The sequence below is a fragment of the Fusarium graminearum genome, chromosome 1 (genome assembly GCF_000240135.3).
Source record: "Fusarium graminearum PH-1 chromosome 1, whole genome shotgun sequence".
Classification (NCBI taxonomy): Eukaryota; Fungi; Ascomycota; class Sordariomycetes; order Hypocreales; family Nectriaceae; genus Fusarium; species Fusarium graminearum.
Window position 1 is genome coordinate 2,772,612 of NC_026474.1, and position 16,385 is coordinate 2,788,996.

Below are 16,385 nucleotides of genomic sequence, written 5' to 3' on the forward strand. Positions count from 1 at the left end.
AAACACACGCAAGGACCCTGAACGTTTTGGTGCTGACGACACCTGCTAGGATTCTGATCCACCTCCACCACCTCCATTTTCGTTTTTTCCTTCTTCTCCATTGATCAACGTGTGGGAGATGGAGGAGACAAACAAAACGAACTGTCATTGACGTGGGACTGCGTTGTATTGTAACATGTCGACGCAATACAACGCATGGGACCAAAGTCAATATATTCACCGGTAGTCACACCAATTTTGAGTTCTTGTGCAAGATTGAGTTACCGCTATTACAGTCTACAAAGTAAACCGTAAAACGGCATGTGGGATGAAAAGGTAAAAAGGCTGCCCCCGTTGGATCTAAGTTGGGCTGCGGCTGACAGTCAAGGATGCTTCAAGTTCCTTCTCCACTGTCAGCATCCCATCCCACCATGACCTCAACTTAGTAGTCCCACATCGTAAACCAGCAAGATAGATGACATGACATGTCCGCCATTTCTCTTCCACAATCGATCGCAATATCACACAGCCTTGAAAACCCAAGCGAAACGAGTAATATTTGTCGCGAAACACGTTCCTCTTCTCTTCCCCTGGCCTGACTAGCAGAGCAAAGCCTCACTCCATCTTGAAAGCACAGCCCGTTGCTAGTCTTGTCCCGGGTAGTTTCGAAATCTACTCTATCTAATTTTAGATGTGCCGCGTTTTTTTGCCTCGCTCAGCCCAGCCAAGACTGCTATTGCTTATATCACCATGCTGTAGGTACCGATAACTGATCTCTCCCTGCACTGCCCTTTGAGCCTAGTTCATGCCGTTGACATTTACCGATATTCTTCTTTCAACGTACGTAGCATGTATACGTGTGCCTTTTCTCAACGACAAACTCAATCTTTAATTCAATTTGCTCACATGGCCACAAAGAGGTGTACAAGCCGATGTCTGTCTTGGCATGAACCTCTGGCAATCATTTGAATTATTTCTCCGTACAAGAAGGTCTTGCGAAAATGAAGCTGACGCATTTGTCAAGGAATTCAAAGTTTGGACGCTGCTGATTTGGGTTGTCATCTCAAAATCCAAAGTCCTTCTTCCATATGCAGCTAGTTAACTACTTCCAGTACCTCATTGACCAATAACCCACTCACTCCCTATATTGACACGACCTTATCTGCTCGCGGACTCTTGCCAACAAATAAAGAATGTGTAATATGCGTCTATAGACATTAGTGTGAAGAAAATAGCACAAAACACTTCAGTTTCTCTATTGACAATTCGTTTTATGGCCAACATTGGCTTGTGTGTCCTCCAAGTGACATACCTAGGGTAAGAGCAAGAATGGAATGCAAAATCTCAAGCACGATGAATATTACCGTCCGTCCAAGTAATGTGAACAATCTTCTGCGCGATGTCTATCCTTTAATCCGTACATAGGTACATCTTTAACGGGTAACCGTTCTCCTTAATGTATTTCAAAAACGCACAGAGAACCTACGTTATCCCTGTTGATCTTGCCGTTGTTTCATCCCATCCTTAAGTACCTGGACCACACATCCATGATGCTTAGAGAACCTCTCCCCTAAAAGAGATCATGATCTAACCAACAGATGAATAGCTCCTGACTCTACTTGTGGCTCCAAACGGGTGGCTGATCTAGACGAATTGAACATCAACCTCTCGCCCAGCAACCTTTCGTCCTTTGGAGTAGACAGCGAAATTTATAATTCCATCTTCACAATCCATTTCGACCCTGTAAGAAAGCTTTGGGAAGCTTTCTCCGTAGTCGTTGGTGAATTTCGGAAGAGACTTGGTGTCAACATTTCGATTCCATGAAATGTTGCACAAAGATCGAACCTTGTTACCATCGTATCGACTGGGAGGCGGGAAACTTGTTGAGCAATAAATTTCTTCAGACACATCGAACACATCGCCCTCTAATAGACGGAGATAATTGTGATGAACCGACCTCTTCTCCGAAATATCATCGCCCTGTGAGGCAAGTTAGCAGTGAATTGTCATGAGACCACTATCTTGCTTACTTCTGAGAGAAACCATTGCATTTGGTTATTGGCCATCCAGCTGTTTCTTTTGCTGCACCAGAAACGGTCCTTCTTCTTGTGCTTTCCATGAACGAAGCGTTCAAAATACTTGATGCCATAACTCATGCGAGCGACCCGTGACGCAACAACCATTCCAAGGCCGGAGGAAGGGTTGTATCGCATGAGCCTCCGAACGACAACTCCACGACAGATAGCGGTCCATCTATGAATTTGTGAGAAAATGAACTATGTTTGTGTTTGTTTTCAACCAATGATTGAGTACTCACGGCTTGTTTCCATTTGACTGCAGGATGGTGGATTGAAATCGTCCCTGAAGATGATTAAACAGATAGCGGCTACGGCCAAAGCCTCCCACGAGGATGATGTACTGGGTTAAGATATCAGAAACCCAACATGGTAAAAGGGTCGATGATAACATACCTTCGGTGCCTGGTAGTATTTGGCCTCAATAGCATCGACCTGAAGGCGCACTAAGGCCTCAATTCTGATAGCGATAGGCAAGAATACGGACTGGATTTCATCACTAAAAGGTCAGCCAAATTCCACTTTGTTCCCAGAATGAAGCTTACGAGGACAAATCAAGTGTCTCGCGGCGTTTTAATCCGCTGGCCGATGAATTGCTGTTGCAGCTGCCAGGCAGGTAAACTGGCCATGTTCGCATTTGGTTCTCGAATTGGGGTTTGATGCCGTGCTCCCATTCATCATTGAGGAACTTCTTTTCCTCAAGCTTGCTGACCGACGACCAAGAGACGGTGGGCGTTTTCTCCTTGACAAGTTTCATGAAACCTTCGTCAAGAAACACTCCACCGCAGAGATCACCTAATCGCATTCTAGTCAGCTAAAACGTTGCCTGCTGGATATAATAAGTTCGATGACCCACCATCACCCTTGACACATTCTTTCACAACAAATGGGTCGGTTTATTCGAAGACATAACTAATAAGATCCTTTACAAGGTCAGCAGGGCATAGTTTCATCATCGACCCGACTTACAACTGTGCCACCTCCGGCATCACAGACAACAACGGTGTCACCAGTCTATTCAGAATGTTAGCCACATAATGACAAAGGATGGATAAAATGATATATCCTCACCTCGACGGTTGATCGTTTCCCCATGTCTTTGATAGTAGCAAGGGCGGCAGCTTCAGGCTCCGAAATGAATTGAAGCATAGTAGTGCCAGCAGGTCGTCCATCCAAGATACCAGACTGTTGGGTGGCTTGCTTCATTCGGTTTTGCGCATACGGTGGCCAAATAGTAGGTAGAGTAAGGACTACCTGAAATTTGGATCGCTCGAGCAAGTCCGCACCTATGGCACGTCTGATGGATTCAACCGAATGGTCCCAGAGCTTACGCAGAAATGATGCGATGATTGCGATAGGTCCCTTTCCTGCCATCTTCTGGAGACGACGGGCTTCCTATATCTGAGTTGAACTGGCGACATCGGCAGGGAGGTCAATGTTGTCAAGAAGTAGTAGCTTGAACCACTTGAGTGGTTCCTTGTCAAGAGGGATGCCGTAGCCCCATTTGATGTCGTGGTCATTTGCATCGAAATACAGCTGGGTGGGTGCCTTCTCAACATCTGAACAGTGGTTAAGCTCTGAGTCCCAGCATGTGACTATTTCGATAGCATCTGGCTCTCGAGTGTGTGCCCATGAGACGCCAGAAAATCTGTGCATACTGTGAGAATCAAACCCAAGATAGAGGTAAACATATGTGCACGACGTACGTAGTCCCAAAGTCAATACCAACCACTACGGTATCGTCCAGAGGTTGGTTTGCAGCCATCTTGCTCGAGCCGTGGTCGCAACAGCGGATGACAAGGAGAGTACCTAAGGTGGAGGGGAGGAGAGGGGGAAGGGGAAGGGAAGAGAGAACTAAGAGTTGAAAAACAAAAGGTCAGATTAGAGTCGAGCTAGAATATTCCAGGGGCTGATGCCTAGGAATAAAAATTCCATTGCCAGCTCGCAGTGCTTGAAAGTGTTTGGCAGCTGTTTGGCAGACGCAAGGAGTTGATGGCAGTGCCGCGTAACGCTGCACCCTAAAGATTCGCAGAAATTTGGTGCAGCCAAAACTAAACACCTGCAACAACAAAGCCAACGGTCGGCTACTGGAGCTAGGTTCTGTTTCCAAAGAGCGCTGTTTGCTCTCGTCGCAAGCCTTCCATTGACCGCACAGGTGCCTGCGCTCCTCCTATCTGCATCGCTTCGTTTAACAAATCACTATCGTATTTCTAGCTGCGATCTTTCAGTTTTATTTCTTGATCGTCCTTTCCTTAGAAAATTTCTGACTGAGACGATTTCTACCCAAGAACTGCTTTGTGAGTATCCGACGTTGTCTTGTTACAAGATACTGGCTTCTGAAAATCAAAAGTTACTAATAAGCAGAAGTAGCATCCTCCTTCCAAATCTCTCTCAAGGTGGCCCGGATGGAGTCTCGGGACAGGGTAATTACTCGGCAGGGGAAGAGGATGCTTGATTCCCGTGAAGCTCTAAATACTAAGCCCCCGGAGAACACCAACCGTGGTCCTGAATCTGGGCACCTCATCGACTTTAGCGGTATCGAGGGTCCTTCAGCACGACAAAGCAATGCTCTTACGAGAGACAATGAAACACAAATAACATCCGCTTCCATGACCGAGTTTCTCGCCGCCCAAAAGGCTCAAATGGATTCCTTCCTGCAACATTTTGGAGAGCAGGCCGAAACACATAGATCTGCTCTGGCATGCATGATTGACCAGTTCGTCGGGATCGCCTCAAGCCTCGGTAGCAATGTTGCTCACTGGCTTGGACATCCTGCTGCGCACCAAGGAGCACAACTATACGAAGAACTTAACCGCATCTATAAGCGAGCCATTGATGCTGAAGGCCAATGTTATCGACTGAAGACAGACCATCAGACTTTGGAGAAGCAGCTTGCGGAGGCTGTCAAGGAGCGGGATGGGCTGCGAAAACTCGTCGATATTGCCAACTGGACATGCGCAGCAAAGCTATCAGACGATGTTATTCGAGGCCAGTGGAAGAAGCTTGACTACAACATTCGTGTCATGGTAAGAGCCCTGACCAAATGCCAAATCAAACGCCCAAAAGATGACGTGACCAAAGCGCGGTTCGAAAGTATCGTCACGCTTTGGTCCGAACTTCTGGGTTCTGATGACTATAAGGAACTTCTAATCACCGCTTACCTCTGGGCTATTGTTGTTGAAGAAATCTTTTACAATGGAAGTGAATTTCGGGGTGGCAGTTCCATCCAGGCCCTCAAATGTATACGAGAGCATCACTTCGATCGGCGTGATGCAAAGGCCCCCAAAAGACAGGCAAGAATTGAATTGGATAGGCTGAAACTATTTTGCAATATCACTGCGGATACGCCAGGCACTGATTTCCTCCGGGAAATGAAAAGCATTTTGGAAACTGCACTCGACCTTGATGGGATGCTGATGGGCTCCATGGCCATTTTATCGATCCAATGGCTGCAAACTGGACAGTCGAAGAGTCTGCGATACGACACAGATTTGATGAATTCCGTAGCACACACCAAGGAACTGTCCCCCAAGACTGCCGTTACCTTTATGATCTCGCCAGTGCTTCTCAAGATGGGGAACGCCGATGGCTGCAACTACGACAGCGAGATGGTTCTCTGCAAAGCCTCAGTGGTGTGTGAGTGAGTTATTACATCTGATGGCTACTGGCCGATAGTGAGGCAGCCGAACAAGAAATGATGCCTTTTGCCTTGAGGATTTATGGACAGAGACGAACACGTCCCCTTGGACTGGCTTAACAGGACAAGGCCTACCATCCGATGTTTCTTGGAGGGAAGTGGGAGTGACGGTATTTACAAGGTTTCGGGTCAGCTTGTTTACAGCTGCGCTATACTTGATATTGCGTAAAATACTTGTGGCAATAAACTCGAATTCCCCAGTTCTTAAAAAGTTGTTTTCTACATGGCGGTTGTATTATGGTTGTGAGATGTATTCGTAAACTCAATTCACCTTTACACAAAAGAGGAATAGTGTATGCCAGACCGGCTGCGGCTGTCAGAACCACGCGAGGACGGGTTCGGTGAGAGGTGCACGAGGAATGGTCAGCTGTCACAGCACAAAGTCTGTGCAATGGTTGTACCGAGTATCCAACGTTAGGTTAGCAGCGAGCTACTGACGCACTACGAAGGCAAAAACGGCGGCCTCAAAATGAGGAAACGATGGGGGGATATAATTCGATATGTCATTATGTTCTTGTCTGCAGTCATGGAAGAACAGTGGCAGGGAGGGGTTGAACATGTGCTTTTCTGGTCTACCCAGTCTTGGCTTTTTTGCTATTAGATAGTCGGTAACTTAGTATATGCAGTAACGGTCCTCGGGACAGAGCAAACTTGACTCTAACAGCCTGGGAAACGACAGAGTTTGGTCACTTTGTGCCACCGTAAACGTGGCTTTGAGTTAGGGAGACGCTGTAAATGACATGGATATGTGAAGTGATTCGAACTGAGTCCGAACGTTTGACCGAGTTTCTTGACCTGTTTCTCTGAGAAATGAATCATGAATGGTCAAGACAAATTCAAGCTCTCGCACGTGCCAATCGGTTGTCTCCAAGCATCCAGGGATATGGGTTGATGTTACATATGAAGGCCCCATAAGTGGTCTAGGCATGTATGTGGTTATGTGCCATGATCTGTTGTCTCTGTCTCGGTATCTATTTCTGTGTCTGTGTTTGATAGTCTGGAACGAATCTTTTGAGTCACTCAACCAGGTCCCAAGACCAAGATCAACCAAGATCGACCAAGCATTCCGTATATCCGTCCATATGACAATTTGGTGGAGGTCGAATGTCGACAAAATTTCCAACGCGTTTCTGTTACTCTTATCAAGGCTTGTCATTGCTTGGCTCGTTTACCTTGACACTCACACGTATCACCCAAGCCGAACTAATTGCTTCAAACCCCTGTCGTGTGCTCTATTTGCAGTCAACCCAACCCAACCTCGCACTACTGAAGCTCCCCTCTATTGGGCGCCGATCAAAGAAACCACCCCGGACGAACGAGTCTTGGCTAGCAGGTGCTTGTCATCGGAGATTCGTTTCGGTCTTCCGTGTAGTATCCGTACGTAGCTGTCTCATCACCATGTGACCCTAGCACTACGACTCTCGCAACTGTTGTTGAAGTCTTGTTCGATGAAGCTCTCGAGGCGTCAGCTTGACGTGGACTTTTCCCTAACGATTCCCTTTATCTCTCTCTCTCTATCTTTAACCTCAATTGGTCCAACAAAGAAAGACAAGCAACGAGGGGTGTGGAACCTTAATTGCCATAGTTAGCCTGAACCTGAGCCGCCACTTTTACTCGCTTCGCTTCGACCTTTCCGGTTCCGCTAATAACGCTCTCTACTGGCCTAGACGTTGCTACTATAGTGGACTGTGAGCTTCTCGACCGGCCTCAACTCAACTTATCTCACCTTATTTACCTTGGGTTTCCTTGCTCTGGGTTTGTCTTGGCTTTTCTTGGGGTAGGAGCCAAAAGGTGGAGGTCATTATCCAACCAAGCTATTAGTCTGCCTACCTCTTACTACCTTAGTAACCTTGGCTGTCTGTCCTAAAATCCTATCCTATCCTATCTCATCCTAGGTATCCTACCTAGTACTATCTCACCTCTGCAACACACTTGTCTCGTCTGTTGTTTCTTCTTCTTGCAACAATCTTCCAGAACCTCAGCCGTCGCAATTGGTTCTATCTTTATCGCTGTCTCTTTGACTGAATGCCTGCGTCTAATTCTGTATGCAGATACTTGATCATTCACGTTACTGAAAGACTCTCTATCATCTAACGTGCCCAATTCAATCGACGTCATTCGCATGCGAGAACCACCTTGAAGCCACGCCGCCTCGTCGTATTTTATCTTCATATCTTGCTTCTTCGCATCGCCTCTCTCGCGTCCCTGCAACTGTGCTTCTCTCTCTACCTACCTACCTGCTATACCATACCATTCCTATACCGATACCGACACCATCTTGCGCCAGCGCCCGACGCCCAACGCTTTGCCCTTAAAACGTCTTGGCAATCTGATTTTTCAGTCTTATCATACTTGCTTTTGCTGTTAGTCTCATCCTCGCGGCTACTCAACTGCCTCTATTATACCCGACAATTCGTTTTGTTTGTTTGTTTGTTGTATGTTGTATGTCCACCCAACTTACTCTCCTCTTTCTTTACATCTCTTATCCTCCACACTGTGGCCAATTTTTTTTTTCTGCCTACGGTTTTTACAGCTAGCTGTATGCGCCGCAACTTCTACATCCACTCGCTTTCCTCACTCAACTTCTCTCTCGTTATCACAAGCGAGTCGCCCTAACTTGGACCATCTCCTAGACTCAAACCCGGTCTTTGATCATTCAGCACTATCTCCGATCGCCTTTCGGTTCGCGCTTTCTATCGTCACCGGCCTCATCCCGGCGTTAACGGACATCCCCACGACGTCATCACCGCCGCAAAACCCACCCGCCGGCTCACTTCAACATCTAGACCCAAAAACACAGACAACAGTGCTTCAACTTGAAGCATCTTCCCAAACTGCCCAAAACGGACGCATCAAGGGGTCAACGTTGCTTCTCCTTCTTCCTAACCCTCGATCGCTTTTTTCACCCTCCTTAACACCTCCTTGGCCTAAACGGTTGCCGGCATCTCACCTGCGCCCACGCCAAGAATTGTTACGAATTATCCGAACCGCATCACCCGCACGCCCACCCACTAGCCAGTCAGCCAGCCGAGCTTCAGTTTGAGTCATCTTTGGTCAGAGTCGCAGAAACAAATATCATGGGAAACAACAACTCCAGCCAAGGTGGATCTGGCTCAAAGGGCTCCGGTTCTGCCGGGCCTGATGGACCTCTTCAGTCTTACCCATCTTTTAGTCGATCTGACACCAAGGATTCCTCACGCTCGTTTCGTACCCTAGGATCCAAGATCCGCAGCAGCAGCAAGTCGGACAGCCCTAGGAACTCAAAGGTCTTGTCCAACGGCGAGAATCCGGTCGAATCTAAGAGCGACGACAGACGTTCCAGTAGGCATGGACGTTCAAGCTCATCTCGACTGAGCCGCAGCGAGCTCCCTCCCCTCAATACCGCCGGGACGGACATTTCAACATCCGAGTCGGCCCTCGCAGATTCCGCCGTCGGAGAGGACCAACCCCCACCCTCTCCCGTTCATGGTAACGCCAAAGGCGGCAACCACGACGTGAGTGCCGCGCAAGCATCGGGAGAAGTCGATCACGTTTCCGATCAGCCTCCATCTGTCAACGCTGGAGCCAACGCGCATATGCAAGCCCCAGGACAGTCCATCCTGGTGAAGCGCGAAAACACCATCAACCCAGTCAACAATGGACCGTCTGATGAGTCCAGGGCTGATGGAAACTCCAACGTCGCCATGTCTGAGATTAAAGATATCGATCTTGACGACTTCATCAAGCGACTCTTGGATGCGGGTTATGCTGGAAAGGTCACCAAGAGTGTTTGTCTCAAGAACGCCGAAATTGTTGCCATTTGCCAAAGGGCAAGAGAGGTTTTTCTGTCGCAGCCTGCTTTGTTAGAGTTGGATGCGCCTGTCAAGGTTGTGGGTGATGTCCACGGACAGTACACAGACGTTATCCGAATGTTTGAGATGTGTGGCTTCCCTCCAAACTCAAACTATCTTTTCCTCGGCGACTACGTTGATCGAGGAAAGCAATCACTGGAGACAATTCTGCTGCTACTCTGCTATAAGCTCAAATTCCCCGAAAACTTTTTCCTCCTCCGAGGAAACCACGAGTGCGCCAATGTCACACGAGTTTATGGCTTTTACGACGAATGCAAGCGAAGGTGCAATGTCAAAATCTGGAAGACGTTTATTGACTGCTTCAACACTCTTCCAATCGCTGCGATCGTTGCCGGCAAGATCTTCTGCGTTCACGGAGGATTGTCACCAGCTCTAGTTCACATGGACGACATTCGAAATATTGCTCGACCCACTGACGTCCCCGATTATGGACTGCTCAACGATCTTCTCTGGTCTGATCCTGCCGACATGGAGCAAGACTGGGAAGCCAATGAGAGAGGCGTTAGTTATTGTTTTGGTAAACGAGTTATTACAGAGTTTTTGGCAGTACATGATTTTGATCTTATCTGTCGAGCGCACATGGTGGTTGAGGATGGCTATGAATTCTTCAACGATAGGGTTCTGGTGACAGTCTTCAGTGCCCCCAATGTAAGTTGTTACCTGCTAAATCCCCTCGGGCCAAAAGCTAACTTGTGCAGTACTGCGGTGAATTTGACAACTGGGGCGCTGTTATGTCGGTATCCGCTGAGTTACTCTGTAGCTTTGAGCTTCTTAAGCCTCTTGACTCGAGCGCTCTCAAGAGTCACATCAAGAAGAGCCGAAACAAGCGCCAGCATATGCTGAACAGTCCGGTATGTCTTAAATCTAACGATTTCCTGGGTTCCTACTAATTGGTTACAGCCCGCCATGATTCAACCTCAGAGCATGTAATGATGTACATATCGCAAATACGAATCCGACTTTTTTTTTATGCCAGTTTCCTCCATTACGAAACATTCATTTTACATCAATGATGGCAATTCGAGGGCGACCTGGAAGATGCTGCCATTGTTTAAGCAAAAAGAACAGCGCAACCAGATCAACTCTAGCAAGAGTATGAATAAGGTCCAGAATATGGCCTTGCGAGCCAAGAACAAGTATACTCCGTACGCAGTGACCCAATATCACGGTGTGACAGCCGCTAAGGTCACTGCCTCTGCCCCGAGTAATGGACGTAACTGTCCTAAATATATAACCTGAAATGGTTGAAAGGCACGCAAGGCCTAAAGCAGCGCCGCCATGTATACGCTTCGGAGTTTGGGAACGATTGGCCTATGCTTGGCGCATTTGTAAAGGATTGGTGGGAGGATTGGAAGGGTACAACCCTATAGAGTTTTCATGGGCTTATAGCAAGATCTGGGATCTTGGTTTGTGCATAGCAGCAGGAATTGAGTACAAGCAGTTCCTAGTAATTTGTTTTTTTGTTTATATACTCGCTCCTCATGACTTGTTCTTTCATAGTGAACTCAATGTTGATACTGCCAAGACATGTGATTGGTCAATGCGGGGTGTGCTGGCTTAGTCATGGTTCAGTAGACGTCGAAAATTGATTGTCTAAATCACGACAATCAGCTTCACCACATTAGACAACCACCGCCAATATGCAACGCCACGCCTTCCGTTCGGTGTGCAGCCGGACAAGGCCAGAGCTCGAGCAGGCCTCGGATGCTCTCCGAAACTACGCCCGCCAATTCTCGACTTCACAGACTCAGGCCGCCGATGGTCCCAGCACCCCGAGGCCGGCTGCCCGTCCCGCTCAGGCTGGTGGTCCCAAGGTCATCGACATAAAGAGTCTGCCCCTGCGTGGCAGAGGAGGTCTAAGGGGTCGTGGTAGTTTCCGTGGACGAGGCGGATTTGCGGGTAGGGGAGGATCTTCAGCCCAGGATCGCCCATCCTCGCCTATGCGAACTGGCCAGCCTATGACAAGAGGTCGAGGCGGAGGCGGCTTTGGCGCCAGAGGCCGCGGTGGACGTGGAGGTCGTGGTCGTGGTCGAGGTCGAGGAGGAGGCAAAGGTGATCGACGAAGGGATGATGACGACAAGGATAGAAACAAGGACCGAAATGAATTCAACAACATGGATCCCGATGAGAAGTCTTTCGACGATAGCATTCGATTCGGCATGCGCTCCGAGTACACACCATCCTTCACACTCGAGTCCGTCAACCAATTTGCCCCTGTCGCACCAGGCACTGCTGCTGGAAAGTCAGCTGCTGTTATGCAGAACCTCAGCGTTCTCGGCACAGCAGACCACGTCGGTGCTCCAGAACCCTTCCAGCCCAAATACTACGCCTCCGAGACCGAGGCCGGCGGTATTCGCTTCTTCGCCGATGCCGATGCCAAGAATGCCGCCGAGCAGTACCTCCAAGGAAGGGCCAGAGCCGAAGGCAAGGAGCTTAAGGGCCCTATCGTTGCCGAAGCCGAGGAGGCCATCCGTCAGGTCATTACACAGCGAGCTGTCCAGGGCCAGCACGAGACACCCAAGTTCGCATCAGACCCCGTTGGAGTGTCCCGCTCATGGCATCTCCGATCTGAGACGTACACTACCCACGACGTCAACTCGTTCCAGACAAAGTTGACGTCTCTTCTGGATAAGAAGGGCGCTGGTGGAAAGGGTGGACAGGCGAAGGCTTAAAAGAAATCCGTATTAGATCTTAGGATCAGTGTACACTTGTCACGATATGTAATACTACAAATATTCTGCATCTATCCTACAATTGCCAGTCTGTCTATAGTTGACGAATCGTCTGTGCCTCTTCCTGGTCAATCTCCTTCATCTTCTTGTCCTGCACCTTTTGCAGCTCCTTCTCAGCCTTCTTGACGATGTCAGGGAGAACAGTGCCGTTCTTCTTCCAGTCCTTTAGCGTCTTTTCGTGTCGTGATCGAGCATTGCGGATGCGGTCCTTCCACTGCTGAACAGCCTCCTTGACTCGTCGCTCAACGTCGTCCTTGCGCTCCAGCTCCACCTTGAGAAGAAGTTCAAGCTCATTGTCCTCGGATCGCTGAGGCTGCTGGTTAAATTCCCGACTCGATTGTACTGCTGACATGATGGGCTTGATGTATTCCTTGTCGTTGACCAGTAGCGAAATAGCTCGGCCAGATCGAGGAACAACCTGCGCGAGCTCTCGGAGGGGAAATGTAGCGTCGGCGCCCTCCTCATCCTTGATAGTCACTGGCAGTGAACCCAAGTTTGTTGGGTTGAAGCGACCACCGTGAATCATACCCGCAAGTTGAGTCTTGAAATGCGCATCGATGGGTGCGTACGCAGCAATAACAGCTGTAAAGTCGAGAGGATCCTCTGGGTCGGGCGCAGGCACCTTTGCCGTGTCATATTCGGCCTTGTTCATAGACCCCGCAGCCGCCTTTGCAGTGGCAGTATTGGGGCTGTTGGCAGGTGCCGAGATCTTGCGCTTCTTGAGAAGCACATGAGATGTGCTGAATGCGCGAGGACTGGCGGCTATCGAGCGGAGAGGAGCTGGTCTGGGTGGTTGATCAGGTTAGTCGATCAATTGCATGATTTGGGTTGAGGCTGTAGATGAAGGAATATGCCATGGGACGTACCCCTTTGAGCGCACCAGTTGTCGCAGACAGGTCCTTAGAGGTGCATTGGCTAGTGAAAATGCCATTTCAAAGAGTGTGTTGTGGTTGAAGCGGTTTTGCGCGTTTCTTGGGTCGAGGTAAAGATCGAAATTCCTGCACGACGTCAGTTCGTGGTGGGTTCTACTGTGTGATAAGATAAGGCATTGCTAGCATTCCAACATTGTCATGAGGTTCACACGATATGAGCTTAGTACAGATATATGTACAAGATATGAATTTATGTAAATGCAATGAGATCAACATAATTCTCTGATATTATAACTGATTTGATTAAAATAATATGGCTGTTCTATTACAGGTGCGACAAGTCTATCGAAGACTCGACTGGACTCTTGCACAGCAACCTTGAAAACCATCACCGTACTACTACAACGGCCTCAGTTGCAACACTTCAATCCAGTTTGTACTTGGGCATTTAAGATCTCAGTTCATTTTTAACTCTTGAATTGCTGTCGAGAATGTGATGAGCTGTAGTAGCCCCTCCTTAGCCCTGTCACCCCCGCAGAAGCGTGGTCAAAAAGAATGATATGGATGCATCCAACAGACAACACCACATCACCACACCTTTGATCGTGGCAGGGTTCGAACCTGCGACATTTTGCGCGTTCAATAATTTGTAAAGCAAACGTGATAACCACTACACTACACGACCAAGTAGTTTATAAGATCTTTCTGTGTTGTGACTTATAGATCCTGGCTGGTTGTAGGAGTTCAAGCATCAGGACATGTCAAAGTGGAGAGATGGATAAACAGACTGGTGCTATTGTCGAAAAGCATGTTTATTCATAAGGGAACTATATGAAAGACTGAAAGGCCGAGGCAGTGTTGCTAACAACTTGTAGAGAGGACTGCGTTGTATGGCATACTGTAGTATGCAGGGTTACACCGACACTCCCCGAGCGCCGTACTGCATGATTACAGGATACAATAAAGATGATTTTATTCATTATTCAGTAGTGTCAAAACTGATTACGTATTCATAAAGAATAGAAAATCCTTCTTTTGCATAACTGTTCTCACTCGTATGACATGCGTCCTCTCATACCAGCCAACCTTACATACTTCTCATGGTTCAATGTATGAATGTTGTACTCATTCGATCCTTGCAGAGATATGAGCTTGACAGTAAAAAAAAAAAAACAATACTACAACAGTATGTAAGAAACCGTAGGCAATGGTTTAATGTATATGGTGTCTTATTCTTCATCATAATAAACTTACCCTCGCCATAATAAACTAAGCTTCATTACATCATCCATACTTATGACTGAAGAGGCTTGCCCATACCTCCATATGTAATCATCTTGGTGATCTGGTACTCACTGATACCATACAACGATCCTTCACGACCAAAGCCACTCTCCTTCACACCACCAAATGGCGCAGCAGCATCGGAGATGAGACCAGTGTTAACGCCAACCATACCCACCTCAAGGGCCTCGGCAATACGGTGCACACGCTCAAGATCGCGGGAGAAGAAGTAACCCGCCAGTCCGACCTCAGTGTTGTTGGCCATCTTGACCACCTCCTCTTCCGTCTCGAAGGGGAAGAGACCAGCGACAGGTCCAAAGGTTTCCTGGGAAGCCATGTCCATCTCTGGAGTCATATCGCGGATGACAGTGGGAGCGTAAAAGTTGGAACCGAGGTCGCTGAGTCGCTTGCCTCCGATGGTGACCTTTCCGCCCTTCTTCTCGGCATCCTTGACATGGGCCTCAACCTTCTCAATGGCCTTGTCGTGGATCAGGGGTCCATGTGTAACGCCTTGGTCGAAGCCGTGTCCTACATTAAACGACTTGACCTTTTCGGTAAACTTGGACACAAACTCATCGTAGATGCCACGCTGAACGTAAATTCGGTTGGCGCAGACACAGGTCTGGCCTGAAGATCGGAACTTGGAGGTGATGGCTCCAGCCACGGCAGCATCGGCGTCGGCGTCGTCAAAGACGATAAAGGGGGCGTTACCGCCAAGCTCCATGGAAAGCTTCTTGAGGGTACCAGCTGACTGCTTCATAAGAAGCTTTCCAACGTTGGTGGAACCGGTGAAAGAGACCTTGCGGATTGTGGGGTCTGAAGTGAGCAGCTCGCCGAGTTCGGGTGTGTTCTCGTGTGAAGTTACGACGTTGACAACGCCCTTGGGGATTCCTGCACGGTGAGCCAGCTCAGCCAGGGCTAGTGAAGTAAAAGGGGTCTCGGCGGGAGCCTTTGCGACGACTGTGCAGCCTGCAGCCAAAGCAGGCCCGATCTTTCGTGTGATCATGGCAGCGGGAAAGTTCCAACTAGAAAAGTCATATCAACATCAAGTCTCAGGTAGAAAGGTGAGGGCCTCTTACGGTGTAATCAAACCACATACTCCCACGGGCTCTTTCAGGGTCCATACACGGTTGCCAGGTACTGAACTGGGAATTGTATCACCATATACTCGTGGTGCCTCCTCACTGAACCACTCAAGGAAGTTGGCAGCATAAGTTGTCTCGCCTTTAGCATCAGCCATGGGCTTTCCGTTTTCCCATGTAATAAGTTTTGCGATATCCTCTGCGTTGGCTGTCATCTGCTCATACCAGGCGCGCAACAACTTGGAGCGCTCACGGCCTGTTTTGTTGCGGAATGAAGGGAACGCATCAGCAGCAGCGCGAATAGCTAATTGAGCGTCCTTGGAGTCAAACTCTGGGCATGTTCCGATGAGGTCGCCAGTTGAAGGATCTAGGTCGTTAGTTTATGATATAAATAGTAAGGAGATTGACTCACCATTCACTTTGAATGTTTTGCCAGACTTGGCCTTGACCCATTTGCCGTTGACATAACAGACATCTTGCTTGAAGAGAGAGGGATCTTTAAGCTTGGAGACGTTAGTTTGTGATTATATCAACTGTCAATGGTAAGTACCTTGGGAGGAGAGGCGTTGGATGCTTTCCGAGTAATCATCAAGGTGATGGCTGGAGATTGTCGCAGCGCACCTCGTGCTGAGGGAGCAACGAAGCGCTGAAGAAGAGCCATTGCGACAAGTACCTAATCACCAATTGAGCAAAAAACAGTGATATCAGACTCAGTCAGTTGAAGAAACTGTATGGTTTCTTGACTGTTGATAATGTGAAATGCAATGATAAATGATATCAAAGTTGCCAGGTACTGGCGGGGTGACGTCTTGT

At 48.3% G+C, this 16,385-nt stretch overlaps 6 protein-coding genes and 1 non-coding gene across 7 annotated transcripts; 3 read left to right on the top strand and 4 right to left on the bottom strand.

Moving 5' to 3' along the window:
• Positions 1–1,623: 1,623 nt before the first annotated feature.
• Positions 1,624–3,819, bottom strand: FGSG_00850 (uncharacterized protein; the record flags this gene model as incomplete). Its single annotated transcript, XM_011318271.1, has 10 exons — positions 1,624–1,959; positions 2,010–2,232; positions 2,297–2,397; positions 2,451–2,553; positions 2,600–2,849; positions 2,911–2,917; positions 3,024–3,068; positions 3,126–3,340; positions 3,467–3,702; positions 3,761–3,819. 10 exons carry the CDS (start codon positions 3,817–3,819, stop codon positions 1,624–1,626), a joined length of 1,575 nt encoding a protein of 524 aa, XP_011316573.1.
• Positions 3,820–4,696: 877 nt separating this feature from the next.
• FGSG_00851 (uncharacterized protein) lies at positions 4,697–5,698 on the top strand (the record flags this gene model as incomplete). Its single annotated transcript, XM_011318272.1, has 1 exon — positions 4,697–5,698. The coding sequence occupies one exon, from the start codon at positions 4,697–4,699 to the stop codon at positions 5,696–5,698; it is 1,002 nt and encodes a 333-aa protein (XP_011316574.1).
• A 3,130-nt stretch (positions 5,699–8,828) lies between these two features.
• Positions 8,829–10,532, top strand: FGSG_00852 (serine/threonine-protein phosphatase PP-Z; the record flags this gene model as incomplete). Its single annotated transcript, XM_011318273.1, has 3 exons — positions 8,829–10,250; positions 10,301–10,453; positions 10,503–10,532. The coding sequence occupies 3 exons, from the start codon at positions 8,829–8,831 to the stop codon at positions 10,530–10,532; spliced, it is 1,605 nt and encodes a 534-aa protein (XP_011316575.1).
• A 696-nt stretch (positions 10,533–11,228) lies between these two features.
• Positions 11,229–13,306, bottom strand: FGSG_11842 (uncharacterized protein). The gene is made up of 2 exons (XM_011318275.1): positions 13,201–13,306; positions 11,229–13,119 (listed from the first exon to the last, which is right to left on the bottom strand). The coding sequence occupies exons 1-2, from the start codon at positions 13,263–13,265 to the stop codon at positions 12,369–12,371; spliced, it is 816 nt and encodes a 271-aa protein (XP_011316577.1). The 5' UTR covers positions 13,266–13,306; the 3' UTR covers positions 11,229–12,368.
• Positions 11,243–12,274, top strand: FGSG_00853 (uncharacterized protein; the record flags this gene model as incomplete). The annotated part of the gene is made up of 1 exon (XM_011318274.1): positions 11,243–12,274. The coding sequence occupies one exon, from the start codon at positions 11,243–11,245 to the stop codon at positions 12,272–12,274; it is 1,032 nt and encodes a 343-aa protein (XP_011316576.1).
• Positions 13,307–13,806: 500 nt separating the features above from the next.
• FGSG_20513 lies at positions 13,807–13,891 on the bottom strand. The gene has a single exon. It is a non-coding gene; the product is annotated as a tRNA-Val (tRNA).
• A 609-nt stretch (positions 13,892–14,500) lies between these two features.
• Positions 14,501–16,233, bottom strand: FGSG_11843 (succinate semialdehyde dehydrogenase; the record flags this gene model as incomplete). Its single annotated transcript, XM_011318276.1, has 4 exons — positions 14,501–15,515; positions 15,570–15,939; positions 15,985–16,068; positions 16,194–16,233. 4 exons carry the CDS (start codon positions 16,231–16,233, stop codon positions 14,501–14,503), a joined length of 1,509 nt encoding a protein of 502 aa, XP_011316578.1.
• Positions 16,234–16,385: the final 152 nt, after the last annotated feature.